The sequence below is a fragment of the Fukomys damarensis genome, unplaced genomic scaffold (assembly GCF_012274545.1).
Source record: "Fukomys damarensis isolate Sample0158 unplaced genomic scaffold, DMR_v1.0_HiC HiC_scaffold_13, whole genome shotgun sequence".
Lineage (NCBI taxonomy): Eukaryota > Metazoa > Chordata > Mammalia > Rodentia > Bathyergidae > Fukomys > Fukomys damarensis.
Window position 1 is genome coordinate 27,339,007 of NW_022900925.1, and position 11,924 is coordinate 27,350,930.

The 11,924-nt window shown below is 47.0% G+C and overlaps 1 protein-coding gene across 1 annotated transcript in view; it reads left to right on the plus strand.

The window, feature by feature from the left end:
* Rnf43 (ring finger protein 43) overlaps positions 1-11,924 on the plus strand; it is a 68,490-nt gene that overhangs the window by 44,622 nt on the left and 11,944 nt on the right. The window contains exon 3 of the mRNA XM_010620249.3: positions 6,684-6,806. Within this exon, the coding sequence (XP_010618551.1) occupies positions 6,684-6,806 (123 nt within the window). The remainder of the gene's footprint in view (positions 1-6,683; positions 6,807-11,924) is intronic.

Genomic DNA, 11,924 nt, shown 5'->3' on the forward strand with positions numbered 1-11,924 from the left:
AGATATATATAGATATATCTATATATATCTATATATATCTATATATATCTATATATATCTATATCTTTTATATATATATCTATATATCTCTCTCTATATATATATCAAGAAAACTACACAATGGAGCAGGAATACACTTTCCTTGTGAAAGTTTTTTGTTTTGATTTGTTTGTTATCTTTTGAGAGTGGGTCTCACTACATAGTCCAAGTTAGTTTTGAACTCCCTATGTATTCTAGGCCAGCCTTCAACTTAAGATCCTCCTGCCTCAGCCTCCTGAGTGCTGGGATTATACCTTGCTAAGAATTTTTAACAAAATAGATAAAGAAAAACTCCTCTTGGCAGTTCCTTAGCCTCTCAGCTTCAGTTTTAGGAAATGCAGTCATCCCAAAGAGATAGAGAAAAAATTAATATGAGGGTGGGAAACAGGTGTAGAAAGGCCTCCAAATCCACATCCTATCTTAGCATCTAACCAGCTACTGTAAGTATCAGCCTCTTTATGTTTGAAGGCAAGGTGGCCAAACGCCTCACTGGAAGCTGTTCCATTGCTGGGAGCTGGCAGCAGAAACCTCAGGCCAGTCTGGTTCCCAACCCCTAGCAGCAGGAGCTCTACTTTATGATGCTGGTGTGTCCTGTTGCCTCAGATAAAAGTCAGGTAGTTCTAAGTTCAGGTAATGGAGGTTGCACAGGAGAGGATGATTATAAAATCTGAAAAGAGGAAGTGGGGAGAAGGTGCCTTTGATGCTTGGCCAACGTTCATTACAAAGGCAAAATTGCAGCAGGCAGTAAAAGAATGTGTCCAAGGCCCAGGTGAAGGTCTGTATGTGGACTCAGAGAACTAAGATTATTGCTGCAGAGGTGGGGGAGGAGAGTGGCTGGGAAATGGGAGACAGTAAAGAATGGTTTGCAAAAGCCCCAGGAGGAGGAGATGTTGTGGATAAAGTAAGGCCAGCATTAAGTGCGGGGCTCAGTTGAGCCCTGGAATGCCCTTTGTGAGGAGGTAATGAGATCACATGGCTTCCTGCATGGGAAGGAGGCGGGCTGAGAACTGGAAGAGCTTGTTCAGTGGGGTTTGGAGGGCTGAGAACAGGAGGGAAGTGACCGTGGATAATGAGCTGTCCTGGCTGGGCCTTGTGGAATACTGGCATTCAGAGGCGCTGCTGACCGCCAAGGGAGGAAGGAGTCAGAAAGGGCTTTGTCTCTTCCAGGAATAAGAAGCAATTTATTATTACAGATGCAGTAATCAAACCAGCTCAGGTTTAATGAGCACTTGCTGAGTGTTGGGCTGAGCTAGGTACTTAATATCCATGATCTCTAGTCTTCACCATAACCAGGAAGCATTTTTGTTCCCATTCTGAAAATGAAGACAGTGAGGTGCAGAAAGGATAAATACTTTGTCCAAGGTCACACAGGTAAACAGTGGAATCAGAATTTGAACTTTATGCCTGTCTTAGGAAGGCAGGGAATTAGATCAAAACAAATAAGTTAAAGGAAGGAGGACAGAGACAAAACAGATTCAAGAAAATGAAATATGAGCTGGGTGTGGTGGTATGCACCTGTAATCCAGCTTCTCAGGAAGTGGAGGCAAGAGGATTGCTTGAGCCCAGGAATTCAGGGCCAACTGCATAACATAGGAAGACCCTGACCCTGAAAAAGAAAGCAGTACAACACATGGGGTATGAAGTGTGTGTGCAAAAAGAACATCTGAGGCAGAATGACGGGACCTCAAAGCAAGCTCCTCTTGATTTCTTTCCCCCATGGCAGCCTTTGGGATGGGTGTACCAACGTCTGGCCTTTCAGGAAGATGCAGACGACTGATCCTTAAGTTTTGGTGAGCCTTCCCCATGCTATTGGTCCTCTCTTGGTGTCACTGAGAGGATAGTAGACCCGACATGCAAATCATATTTACATCTTTGTCACCAGGAGGCCTGGCAGATGCATCTGGATCTGTTTTCTTCTCAGGGGCTGATGCTCTGGCTGAAAACTCCATAGAGAAGGGGCAGAGATGGCCTCTGTGTTCCCTATGCCCACAGAAGACTTGTGCCTCGCTAGGTAATGAACAGTTTTGGTTGGAAGGACTGGTTTTAGTTTTAATCTGAGGCTCACAATGAGTCAAACCATAAAAAATATAGCAAGCATGGTTCTTATACCACTAATATGACTGTACAAGAAGTGTCACTATAATTTCTTCTGTCAAATTAAATCAGACTGCAAGGCCCTGTCCCATTTTAGGTGGGCAGAAATTTGTTCAAGTGAACTTCCCCTCACTGAATAGAAGAAAAATCCTGGGTTTTATGACAACTAGAATGCCCAGGGAATCTCTCTGGTATTTGTCCACCAGTTGACATAAATATGTCCGTCATCCAAATACAAGTGTTCCCTTGGAATCCATGTGGGCTCGTGATCTCTGCCACTGCCATTTGCAGGGGCCACCCCTCCTGAGCATGAGCTGAGATTCCCACTACTTGGAGCATCCCCAGATGCATCTAGAGACACCCCCATTACTCCTGTCTGCCTCCAGGACACTTATAGTTCCTGCATGAGTTCACTTTTTCTAAAAGCCAGGAAGGGAGATCTGTACGTAGCATTTGCACTTGGCAAATGCCACTGAGGCAAAGAAATTGAAGATGAGGCAGCCTTCTTGGAATGGAAAAAGGGAAAGGACCCAGAACAAAATGTAAATAGTTCTCTGTTTTTTTATTCTTCCATCACAGCAAAAGACAAAACTCACTATCTCTTCACTCATGTATTATCCTATGATATTATGCAAAGCAAAAAATCAAAGCCCTTCCTTACTAACTCCTCGCTAATTCCTTTCCAAGAGCTGCCATTATCAGGATTTTTGGTGTGTGCTCTGTTGTCTTTCAGTTATCTGGTTGTAGGCCTTCAGTATTTAATCAACAAATATTGACTGAGCACCCAGGAAATAGCGGGCACTGAAGGGGCAGTGGGGGTGGGGTAGGCTCAGACATAACCCCAGGGAGAAAAGGCAAAAAGAAGACCATTCCAACACAGTGGAATAAGTCTAGGAGTAGGGAAAGACAGGACAAAGCAGCAAGTGCCAACAGTGTTTAGGGAAATAAAACATTATTTCTGGAGCATGGCTTTCCAGGAAGGAAGAGGTATAGGGAGGGAAAACCTGAAGGCAGGGCCCAAGAAAACAGAGCCTTTTAAGCTATGTTTAGAGTGCAGACTTCATCCTAAGAGCTATGAGGAGTTTTAGAAGAGCATTAAGTATAGTAATATGCTCAACTTAACATTTTAGACCATTTTGGCTTCGATATAGAGAAATGAGTGTGGTAAAGTGAGCCTAGATGGGAAGTTATTAGAGTAAATCAGGATGGCACTGATGGTGGCATGTATTAGGGGGTAGCCATAATGAGAATGGAAGAAAGTGGGGAGAAAAGAAAGACATTTAGGAGGCGGAATTGTTAGAATTTGGTGGTAGGATGTTGGTGGTTGAGAGAGGGATGAAAGAGATGGAGAAGACAAGGAAGGTAACACCCGGCTGGGGTAACAGATGGATGGTGGCTCTGATTTCTAATACAGGGAATGCTGAGAGAACAGCTTTGGGGGGCAGAACGGTATGTTCGGTTTTGAAGAGGCACAGTTTGGGGTGTCTCCGGGTTGGTTATTCAGTTGGATACATGAGTCAGGAGTTCAGGAGAAGACTACAGCGTGACCTGGTCTTCTGTGAGGAGAACCAAGGTTATGGAATTGATGAGTGAGAAGAGGGCTGAGGACAAAATTCTGGAGGGTCCCCAACAACATTCTAGGGCTTATACTAAATATACGTATTAGTAATGCCAGCTTTCTTGGTCATGAATTGGGAAAAGTATGTTTTCAAAGTCAAATGAAATTGACTTTCATTTTCTCCCCTTTTAAAAATCTTATTCTGCTACTTCTTTCCATTTCATGTGCTCTCTACCTTTCACTGGCTGTATAACTTGGGCATTTTTGTTTGTTTGTTTGGGTTTTGTTTTTTGGTTTTGGCACTGAGGATCGACCTCAGGACCTTGTGCTTGTGAGGCAGGCAGCTTGGGAATGTTATATATCCTTTTAGTGTCTCACTTTCTTCATCTTGAAAATAGGGACAGTAGTAGTATCTACTTCTTGCTGTTTTATGTGAGGATGAAAAAGAATTCATACACAGAAGTGCTTAGTACAGTCACTTATACTCAGTAGGTACAAAGTGTTATTATCCTCATCCTTGTTACTGTTACCGTGGACAGTGGAGGGTTGACTCTGCATTTGTGTGGAGTTCCATTAAGTTCTAACCTTGTATGACCTTGAGTTCTCTAAGTTTAATGCCCCTCTTCAGTATAAGGAAAGTGGGGCACCGGCTGAAGCCTTGACATGTCAGAGGCATTTACTGATGGGTCCTGTCTTCCTGTTTCTTCTTCCGTAATTGTTGGTTCAGGAACATCAAAGGAAGACTCTGAGACTAGATTTCCCTTCCACCTTGTCAAGAGATCTCCTCCACTACAGCATTGCTTGGAGGTGCTGGTTCCCTGTTAGCAGGCAGAGTGGTATAGAAATATTTGCAAATCTTTCTGTGCAGTCTGCTCTTCTCCCTGTGATTTTCCTGTCCCATTTGGCCCTCTGGTCAGGAGAGGCATCTTGGGGTCATTGTGAGAAATCTGAACTGGTGTGAGGAGGAGGAGCAAGCATATCAGTGACTTCTGAGGCTGTAATTTGCCCTTCCTAAAGATTTTGTGTCTTTCGGTCTGTTGGAGCATCCGACTTCCGTTTCCCCGCCACACTCCATGCTCCTCTGCCGTCACCAAGAGAATCCTCAGTAAAATCTGTAGTCCCTGATCCATGGCCTGACTTTCGCTGTTCTTTCCAGCCTCATCTCCTACCTTCTCTTTCATGCCAGATCTCTCTTCCTGAAGTCCATTCCAACCTGGTGCCAGATGCAGATGGCTCTCCACCTCACCCGCTTTTGTTGGTGAACATGTACCTGTTTGACCTCCATGGAAGCTCTCATGTCACTCTTAGGATAAATGCTCTGTCCTTCCTGGGAGATTATCGTCTCTCCTTGTGTCCTCCCATAGGCCCTGGAAAAAAGTAGCATCGTAACATCGCAGTGCTGTGTGTCTGCATGCTTGTCTTGTGAGCCTCTTTACTCACCCCTGACTCTTCAGTGTTTGGTACAGTGCCTGTCATCGTGGGGCCCTCAGCGTTGGTAGAATTAGGAAATGAATGGCTTGTGGTTGCATGGATGGACAGTAGGCAGACTAATAGAGCTCATTGAGCTGGGTGTTGAGAAGAACTCCACCTCATGCCAGTCTTTTTCTGGGGACAGGACACACTTATAGTCTTTAAATTCTGGGAGCAGGAATGCAACATCTTCCTAGCTCAGCATTCCCTGCCTGCAGATGTTTATTCAGAGTGAGACAGTGTACATTTGTGAAGACCCTACTGTATTCAAAGGACTGCAGTGATACAGTGGGAGGAAATAGCCTCAAAGTGCTCTAAAAAGTGACTGTGCTGTTAAATCCATCGCCGCTATCATTTTCATAAATTCATAAAACTCTATGGTTCCTCTGATGGTTCTTTGACATCAGCATCAGTGGAGGGGGACTTGTGGGCTGCTCCTTAGTAGGAAATCCCTTTCTTGCCAGGGTACATGCACTCGGTTTCCACCAGGTAGGAGTCCCTGCCCCGCTGGATTGTCTAGAGCCTAATAAATCATACTTTGTTCCCATAGAACTCAACATTTTATTCAGGAAAAATTAGATTCAAATCACTATTAAAATTGTCTCGAATGAGAAGAGTTAAAGTAGGGCAGTCTCATCCCTTGGTTAAGGAGCACCTCAAATTTTGGTAGCATATGTTGGCTCACTTTTCCATCACTCACTGTTCAGCCCAACTGGGTATAGAGGCACAGGGTTTTAGACCAGACCTTCCATGAGTTCAGAGCAGATGGACTGAGCTGTCTCCTTCTCCATTGCATCATTCTTGGGGGGCGGGCAGGATGAACTCCTAGGAATTGTGCTGGTCAAGGCTAAAGTCTTGGCCAAGCATCATCCCAAGATAGTCTCTTCCCCCTGTCAGCCCCTTGCTTGATCCCATTATGGGCATAGGGCACAGGCAAAAGGGAACAGTGAGAAAGAATGAAGCTAGCATTACGCTAGAAGACCCACACCATGGGAGCAAGATGGGAATCTGTAGGGTGACAGCTGCTGTGGTATCACAAAGAGGCTGGAGGCACCCCGGGCACCCAGCACTGCCCTCGGGAGCAGAGGGAAGACAGGATGCTGGAGACACTGATGCAGGAGCCTATGGATATTCTGTCAGCCTGCGGTTTTGGAGCAGGTAGAAGAATCAAGAATTGAGAGAGGCTGGGGCCAGGAGAGGAGCCCTTTGCATCTGGCCAGTGTGGAAAAATAGGGCTTGAAAGTTGTTGGAGCTGTTTTGTAGCAGAGTCTTCATTCAGGGCCCTTTGGTATATTCCTCCCTCCCATCTACCTGAGACCTCCTGTCCCTTGGTACCAGCACCTCTGAACTGACAACTGATGGCTACTGGCTTACTATGAAGCAACCCAATAACAGGACTGCTCTTTCTTAGCACTAAGACCCACCTGGAACCCGCCTAGGGCAGCATCAAAGTACTTGGCTCTTTAGAGCTTACTTCTGCCCTCAAAGGCTCCCTAACCCCGGCCTCTGTCTCTCTCTGCAGTCTCATCCCCTGTACCTGTGCAATGCCAGTGATGACGACAATCTGGAGCCTGGATTCATCAGTATCGTCAAGCTGGAGAGTCCCCGGCGGGCCCCTCGCCCCTGCCTGTCACTGGCCAGCAAGGTAGATTCACACTTGACCTACACATGCCTGGAACTGTGAGAGGCCCATGTACTCTCCTCTGCCTTTGTCTCCTAAGAGTGATATCTGAGTCCCTTTCCTGGTGGGAGAGTGGTGCAAATTTCACACCTCTGTCCTTTGTCCAGCACCCAACACCATCAGAATTTTGACTTCTTAGTAGGTGCCCAGTCGCCCCTTCTCCTCCTCAGGTTAGGAGTTTCTAAGTCTGTTCCCTGCCTAGCACCAGAACATCTCAGAAACATTTACTGAACCCTTTTTGTTTACCTCTCACTAGAGATTGAATCTAGAGCTTTCATACTGAGCTACATCCCCGTGCCTTTTAAAATTTTTATTTTGAGACAGGGTCTTACTGAATTGCTAAGTTGCCCAGGCTGAGCTGGAATTTTTGATCCTCCTGCCTCAGCCTCCCAGAGTTCTGGGATTACAGGTGGGCGCCACCACACTAGCTAACCTTTACTGAACACTTTTATTTTGTTTTGGTTTGGTACTGGGGATCGAACTCAGGACCTTGGGCTTTCAAGGCAGGCAGAGGCTCCACTGAGCTAAATCCCAACTTTACTGAACATTTTTTCAAGGGAAGCAAGATAGCAAATTTTGCATGTTTCCTCTTAGGTTGCAAACTGCCAGCCCACAGGGCTAGCTTTGGCTCGCACAGGGGTTGTGTTTAGCCCACAGTGACTTTTCCAAATGTAAGTTAATCATCACATTTAAAAACTGAAAATGTTCATATAAAGTATTTTCTGAAGAAAAACTCCCGTGCTCCGACAGTACTTGCTTCACTTTTGTGCAGGCCTCAGTCAGCAGGAGCTGGGCAGGAGGCGCCCCCTTTCAGCAGCTGGCGGGCTGTCCTGTTTGTCGCACTGCTGTGGCCTCATAGGCCCTGGAAATGTCTGTGCCTGTGAGGCTGCTCTAACTAGTAGGAGCTGTTACTGTTTTCTGTGTGCTTACTGCTGTGCCTAGGGGAACACGGGACAGATGCTTTATATATCATCTCACTTACTTTTCACAACAGTCTGGAGCAGTAGACATTACCCTCCATTTGGCATAGGAGGCAAGGGAGGATCAGAAGAAACTAAACTTGCCAGGGTGACACAAATTAGGAGGGGGTAGAGGTGAGATTTGAACCTGGCCCTGTCTGGGATATGGTCAGGCTCTGTGTGTGGTTGGCTGGGACTGTTGCTCAGGGGTAGAGTACGTGCCTAGTGTGCTCAGGGCTCTGGGTTCAGCCCCCAGTACCCCCCACCCACCCACCATGCACATGAACACACAAAGAATGTGGCACCACAGGTAAGTGAAGATATTCTCCTGGCCTGGCCATGCTGATGCAGAAGGAGTTTCCAGGGAGGTGGGAAGCAGGATCGAGGCACCTGTGGAGGAGCTGGAGCGTGGGCATCTCTGCAAAGCTGCAAAGGTCTCATGGCAGCAGAATTTTGTAGGCTGAAGCTGCCCTACTCTGGATATTTCATTTCCCCTGCTTTACATCTGGTGAGGACGTGCTCAGTGCTGTGCTGCGCTGGGTGCAGTGTGAGTGTGAGCAGAGTGTGCGGTGGGGGCAAAGGGCTCAGAGAGGCTCTGGTGGTTTTATTTTTTACCTATTATGAAAGCAGCATGTTTCTTCTCTGGAAATCTTACAGCAAGACTCTGCTACCCAGAGCCCCCACTGTCCTTTTTACGCAGTGTGAGATTTCAGGATGTGAACACTGGGAAGCTGTAGGCGCCTCCCCAGAGGGACTCTGGGCACATGCCTGGGGGAGGGTTGGGACAGCGGGAGGGGAGCTGGGACGTGCACACAGACACCGTGAAGGAGGGGACACGGGCCCAGTGTCCTTTGAGGTGCTCTTGGGCTTTTGTCTCCATCACCATAAAATGAGACTTTGATTTCCTATCCCCATGATTGCTCTGAGGGTGAAAATAATATGCCAAGTGCCAAACTGCATCTGAGCTAAAACAAACACGGAAACAAATCAACCGTTAGGGGTTTAGAAGAAGTGCCTTGGCTACCGTGTGATCACACCCCTCGTCTCTCCCGCTCTTGCTGCCTGCCCGTGGAGACTGCACCAGCCTCAAGCTCACCAGTGCCTTCCAGTTGGGCCTCCCCCAGGCCTCACCATTTGACCACACCGTGCCTCCCTGGTTGGGGTCCCCTGGCTCACACTAGGTCTTTGAGGGTGGTAACACTTCCAGTATTTCAGAAGTCCCCGTACTTGACTGAAATACTCATTTCTTGCTTTTGGTAGGTTTGGTGTAGTAACACAGGTTAGCTCATAGGAAAATGAATTGCACATAATAAATGCAATTAGCTTAGTAGAGCACACTATTTAAAATATATAGCTCATGAAAAAATAGGTCATGAGAGGTGTAAGGCAAAGGTGAAGTGAGGAAAAATGGTGAAAACCACTGACTTGTCAGTTCAGTTCTGGTTTTTCCTATTAATATCATCCTGTTAGCGCACAATCATTGACAGAGCTGGGACTCTCAAGGTTTTAAAGCCTGGCTCCTCCGCTAACCCTTGGTATGACCTGGGCATTTTAGCTCACCTCCCCATGCCTCTGTTTCCTCATCTGTAGAAGTGGAATAATAGTGAGCTGATATTTGTAGTGGTGAGGATTTAATGAGACGGCACTAATGGAAGCTCTTAGCCCTGTGTCAAGCACACAGTGATCATTCAAGCCCTTATTGCTGTGACCACTCTGTTGTTACCATGGATCTCATCTTCCTGTGCTTTGTGTGTGTGTGGCACTGGGATTGAACCCAGGGCCTAGACCATGCTAAGCACGTGCTCGACCACTGAGCCACCCCCTACCCCCCACTTCGTGCTTTTATAGTTCACAAGGTTGGTTTTTATTTTCTTCTATTTGTTACCTTTCTTCTCTTTCTCTGAAACCCTTGCCGTAATTCTTCTGGACTTTTCCATTCTTGTCACTGCCCCCACCCCAGACACTCAAATTGGTTTCCGTTTCTTTATTAGCAGCTCCGTGGTCATCCTAGTGATAAGTCAGGCGCTTATCACCTCATGCCTGACCTAGTGCAGTGGCTCTTTGCTTAGTGGAAGGAGTTAGATCCAGAGACAAGCAGGTGGGTGGAAGCCATGCCTCTCTTCCCCAGAGGCCACTCCCCAGCCGTTAAGAGCACGCGCTCTGGAGGCTGAAGTCCTGGTGACTACTTATCAATGAGTGACCCCAGGCAAGTCATTTAGTGTCTCTGAGTCTCAGTTGCCTCAACTCAAAAGTGGGGTTGATGACTGTCTTGTAGAGTAGCGAGGAGTAAATGAAGTCATGTGTGCAAAACAGATGTACTAGTTGATACAATAATCACTAATACTTAAAGAACACTTACTATATTCCAGGCACTACTACTATAAAGGCTTTACATGGATGAATTTTTGTAGTCCTCATGACAACCCTATAAAGTAGGTCCTCTCATTTTTCCAGTTTACCCAAAGAGAAACTGAGGCACAGAGCAGTTAAGTATCTTGCCCAGAGTCTCACAGCTAACTGTGGTGGAGCTGAGATTCAAATCTAGGCAGTCTGGGCAGGTTTGCCCTTTTCAGTGAAGATTAGAGCCTTTCTTCTTTCTAGCCTTACTCCCAAGCCCAAGGGAACCCACCCCTCCTCCAAATCTTTCCTGCCTGGCCTAGCCCAGCCAGCTTAGTAGGAGAAGAAATCTCTCCATCTCGCGTGTCTCCAGCAGGGAAAGTCTTTGCCCACAGTTCCAATACAATGTTCTGCGAAGTCTAGGTTTTGTGGAGCAGCAGGAGGCAGGGAGGTTAGAAGAGTCCTTCCTAATCCCATCTCACATCAGTGAGCTGCCTCATATTTATTTGTTTTGTGTGTTGAATATTTGTGTCCAGTTTGGGGTAGGATAATGGGGGGACAAAAGTATTGGCTACTGGTCTATCTGTCTCATTTATGTCTAGGCTATATAGCATTATAGTCTTATGTACCTAGAGATCTTATCTCCCCAGTGAGATCCTGAGCTGTTCTAGAGGGCCTGGCCTTCCCTGTCTTGGTGCCCTGGACAGAGTAGGTGCTCACTTAATCTTGGATGAGCAGGAGATGTGCAGATGTCACTGTGGACAGCAGAGGAAAGCCTAAAGCCCAGAGAACTGCAACAGCCGACCAGTGAGCCCAGTGACCAAAGGCAGGATGTCACCTCACTCTCACTGCTTGCTGTGGAATGGCTCCAGTGCCAAAAGCCATGGGCAGCCTTGCTTGCTGCCTGCCAGCCTGGCTCACTCTGAAGCATCCAGAGAGATCCCTGGTTTGTCTTTGGGCAGCCCAGTCTCCCAGCCCTAAAGGCCTACCTGCTCTCTCTCTGCCTTCCAGATTCCATCCCAAAGAAGCACCTGGGTGCAGGTCTACAGTAGGCATGGAGAGCTCTGGATTGAGCCACAACTCTTGCTTTTTAATCGTAGAACAGGAGCCCACTGTCTGAAAGTCCTGTTTGTTTTCTCCTGTTGGCCAACTCTCTGGGCTCTTTGATCACTTTTACAACTTTGTAATTACGGGCTGTAATGGGCAAGGGTGTTTGTATGTCATCGTAATTGCTTTCTACTGTTCCTACCCCAATTCTTCAGAGAGACAGGGGTGGGAGCCAGGCATGATGACACATGCCTGTAATCCCAGATACTCTAGAGGCTGAGGCAGGAGGATTGCAAATTTCTGGCTGCCTTGGCAATTTAGCCAGACCCTGTCTCAAAATAACAAGGGCTAAGAGCTGAGTGTGATGGTATGTACCTGTAATCCCAGCACTCAGGAGGCTGAGGCAGGAGTATTGCCTCACATTTGAGGCTAGCCTGGGCTACACTGTGACTTCAAGGCCAGCCTGAACAACATGGCGAGACCCTGCCTAAAACTAAAAATAAAAAGGGCTAAGGATATAGTCTGCCCTCCTGGGGTTTGATCCTCAGTACTACAAGAGAAGAAGGAAGGATCATGGATTTAGCTCAGTGGTTCCTCCACCTGCCTTGCAAGTGTGAGGACCAGAGTTCAATCCCTGGTAGGAGGAAAGAAGAGGCAGAGAGAGGGAAGAGGAAGGGAGAGAGAAAGGGGAAGGGAAGAGGGAGGACAGAGAGAGAGAGAGAGAGAGAGAGAGAGAGAG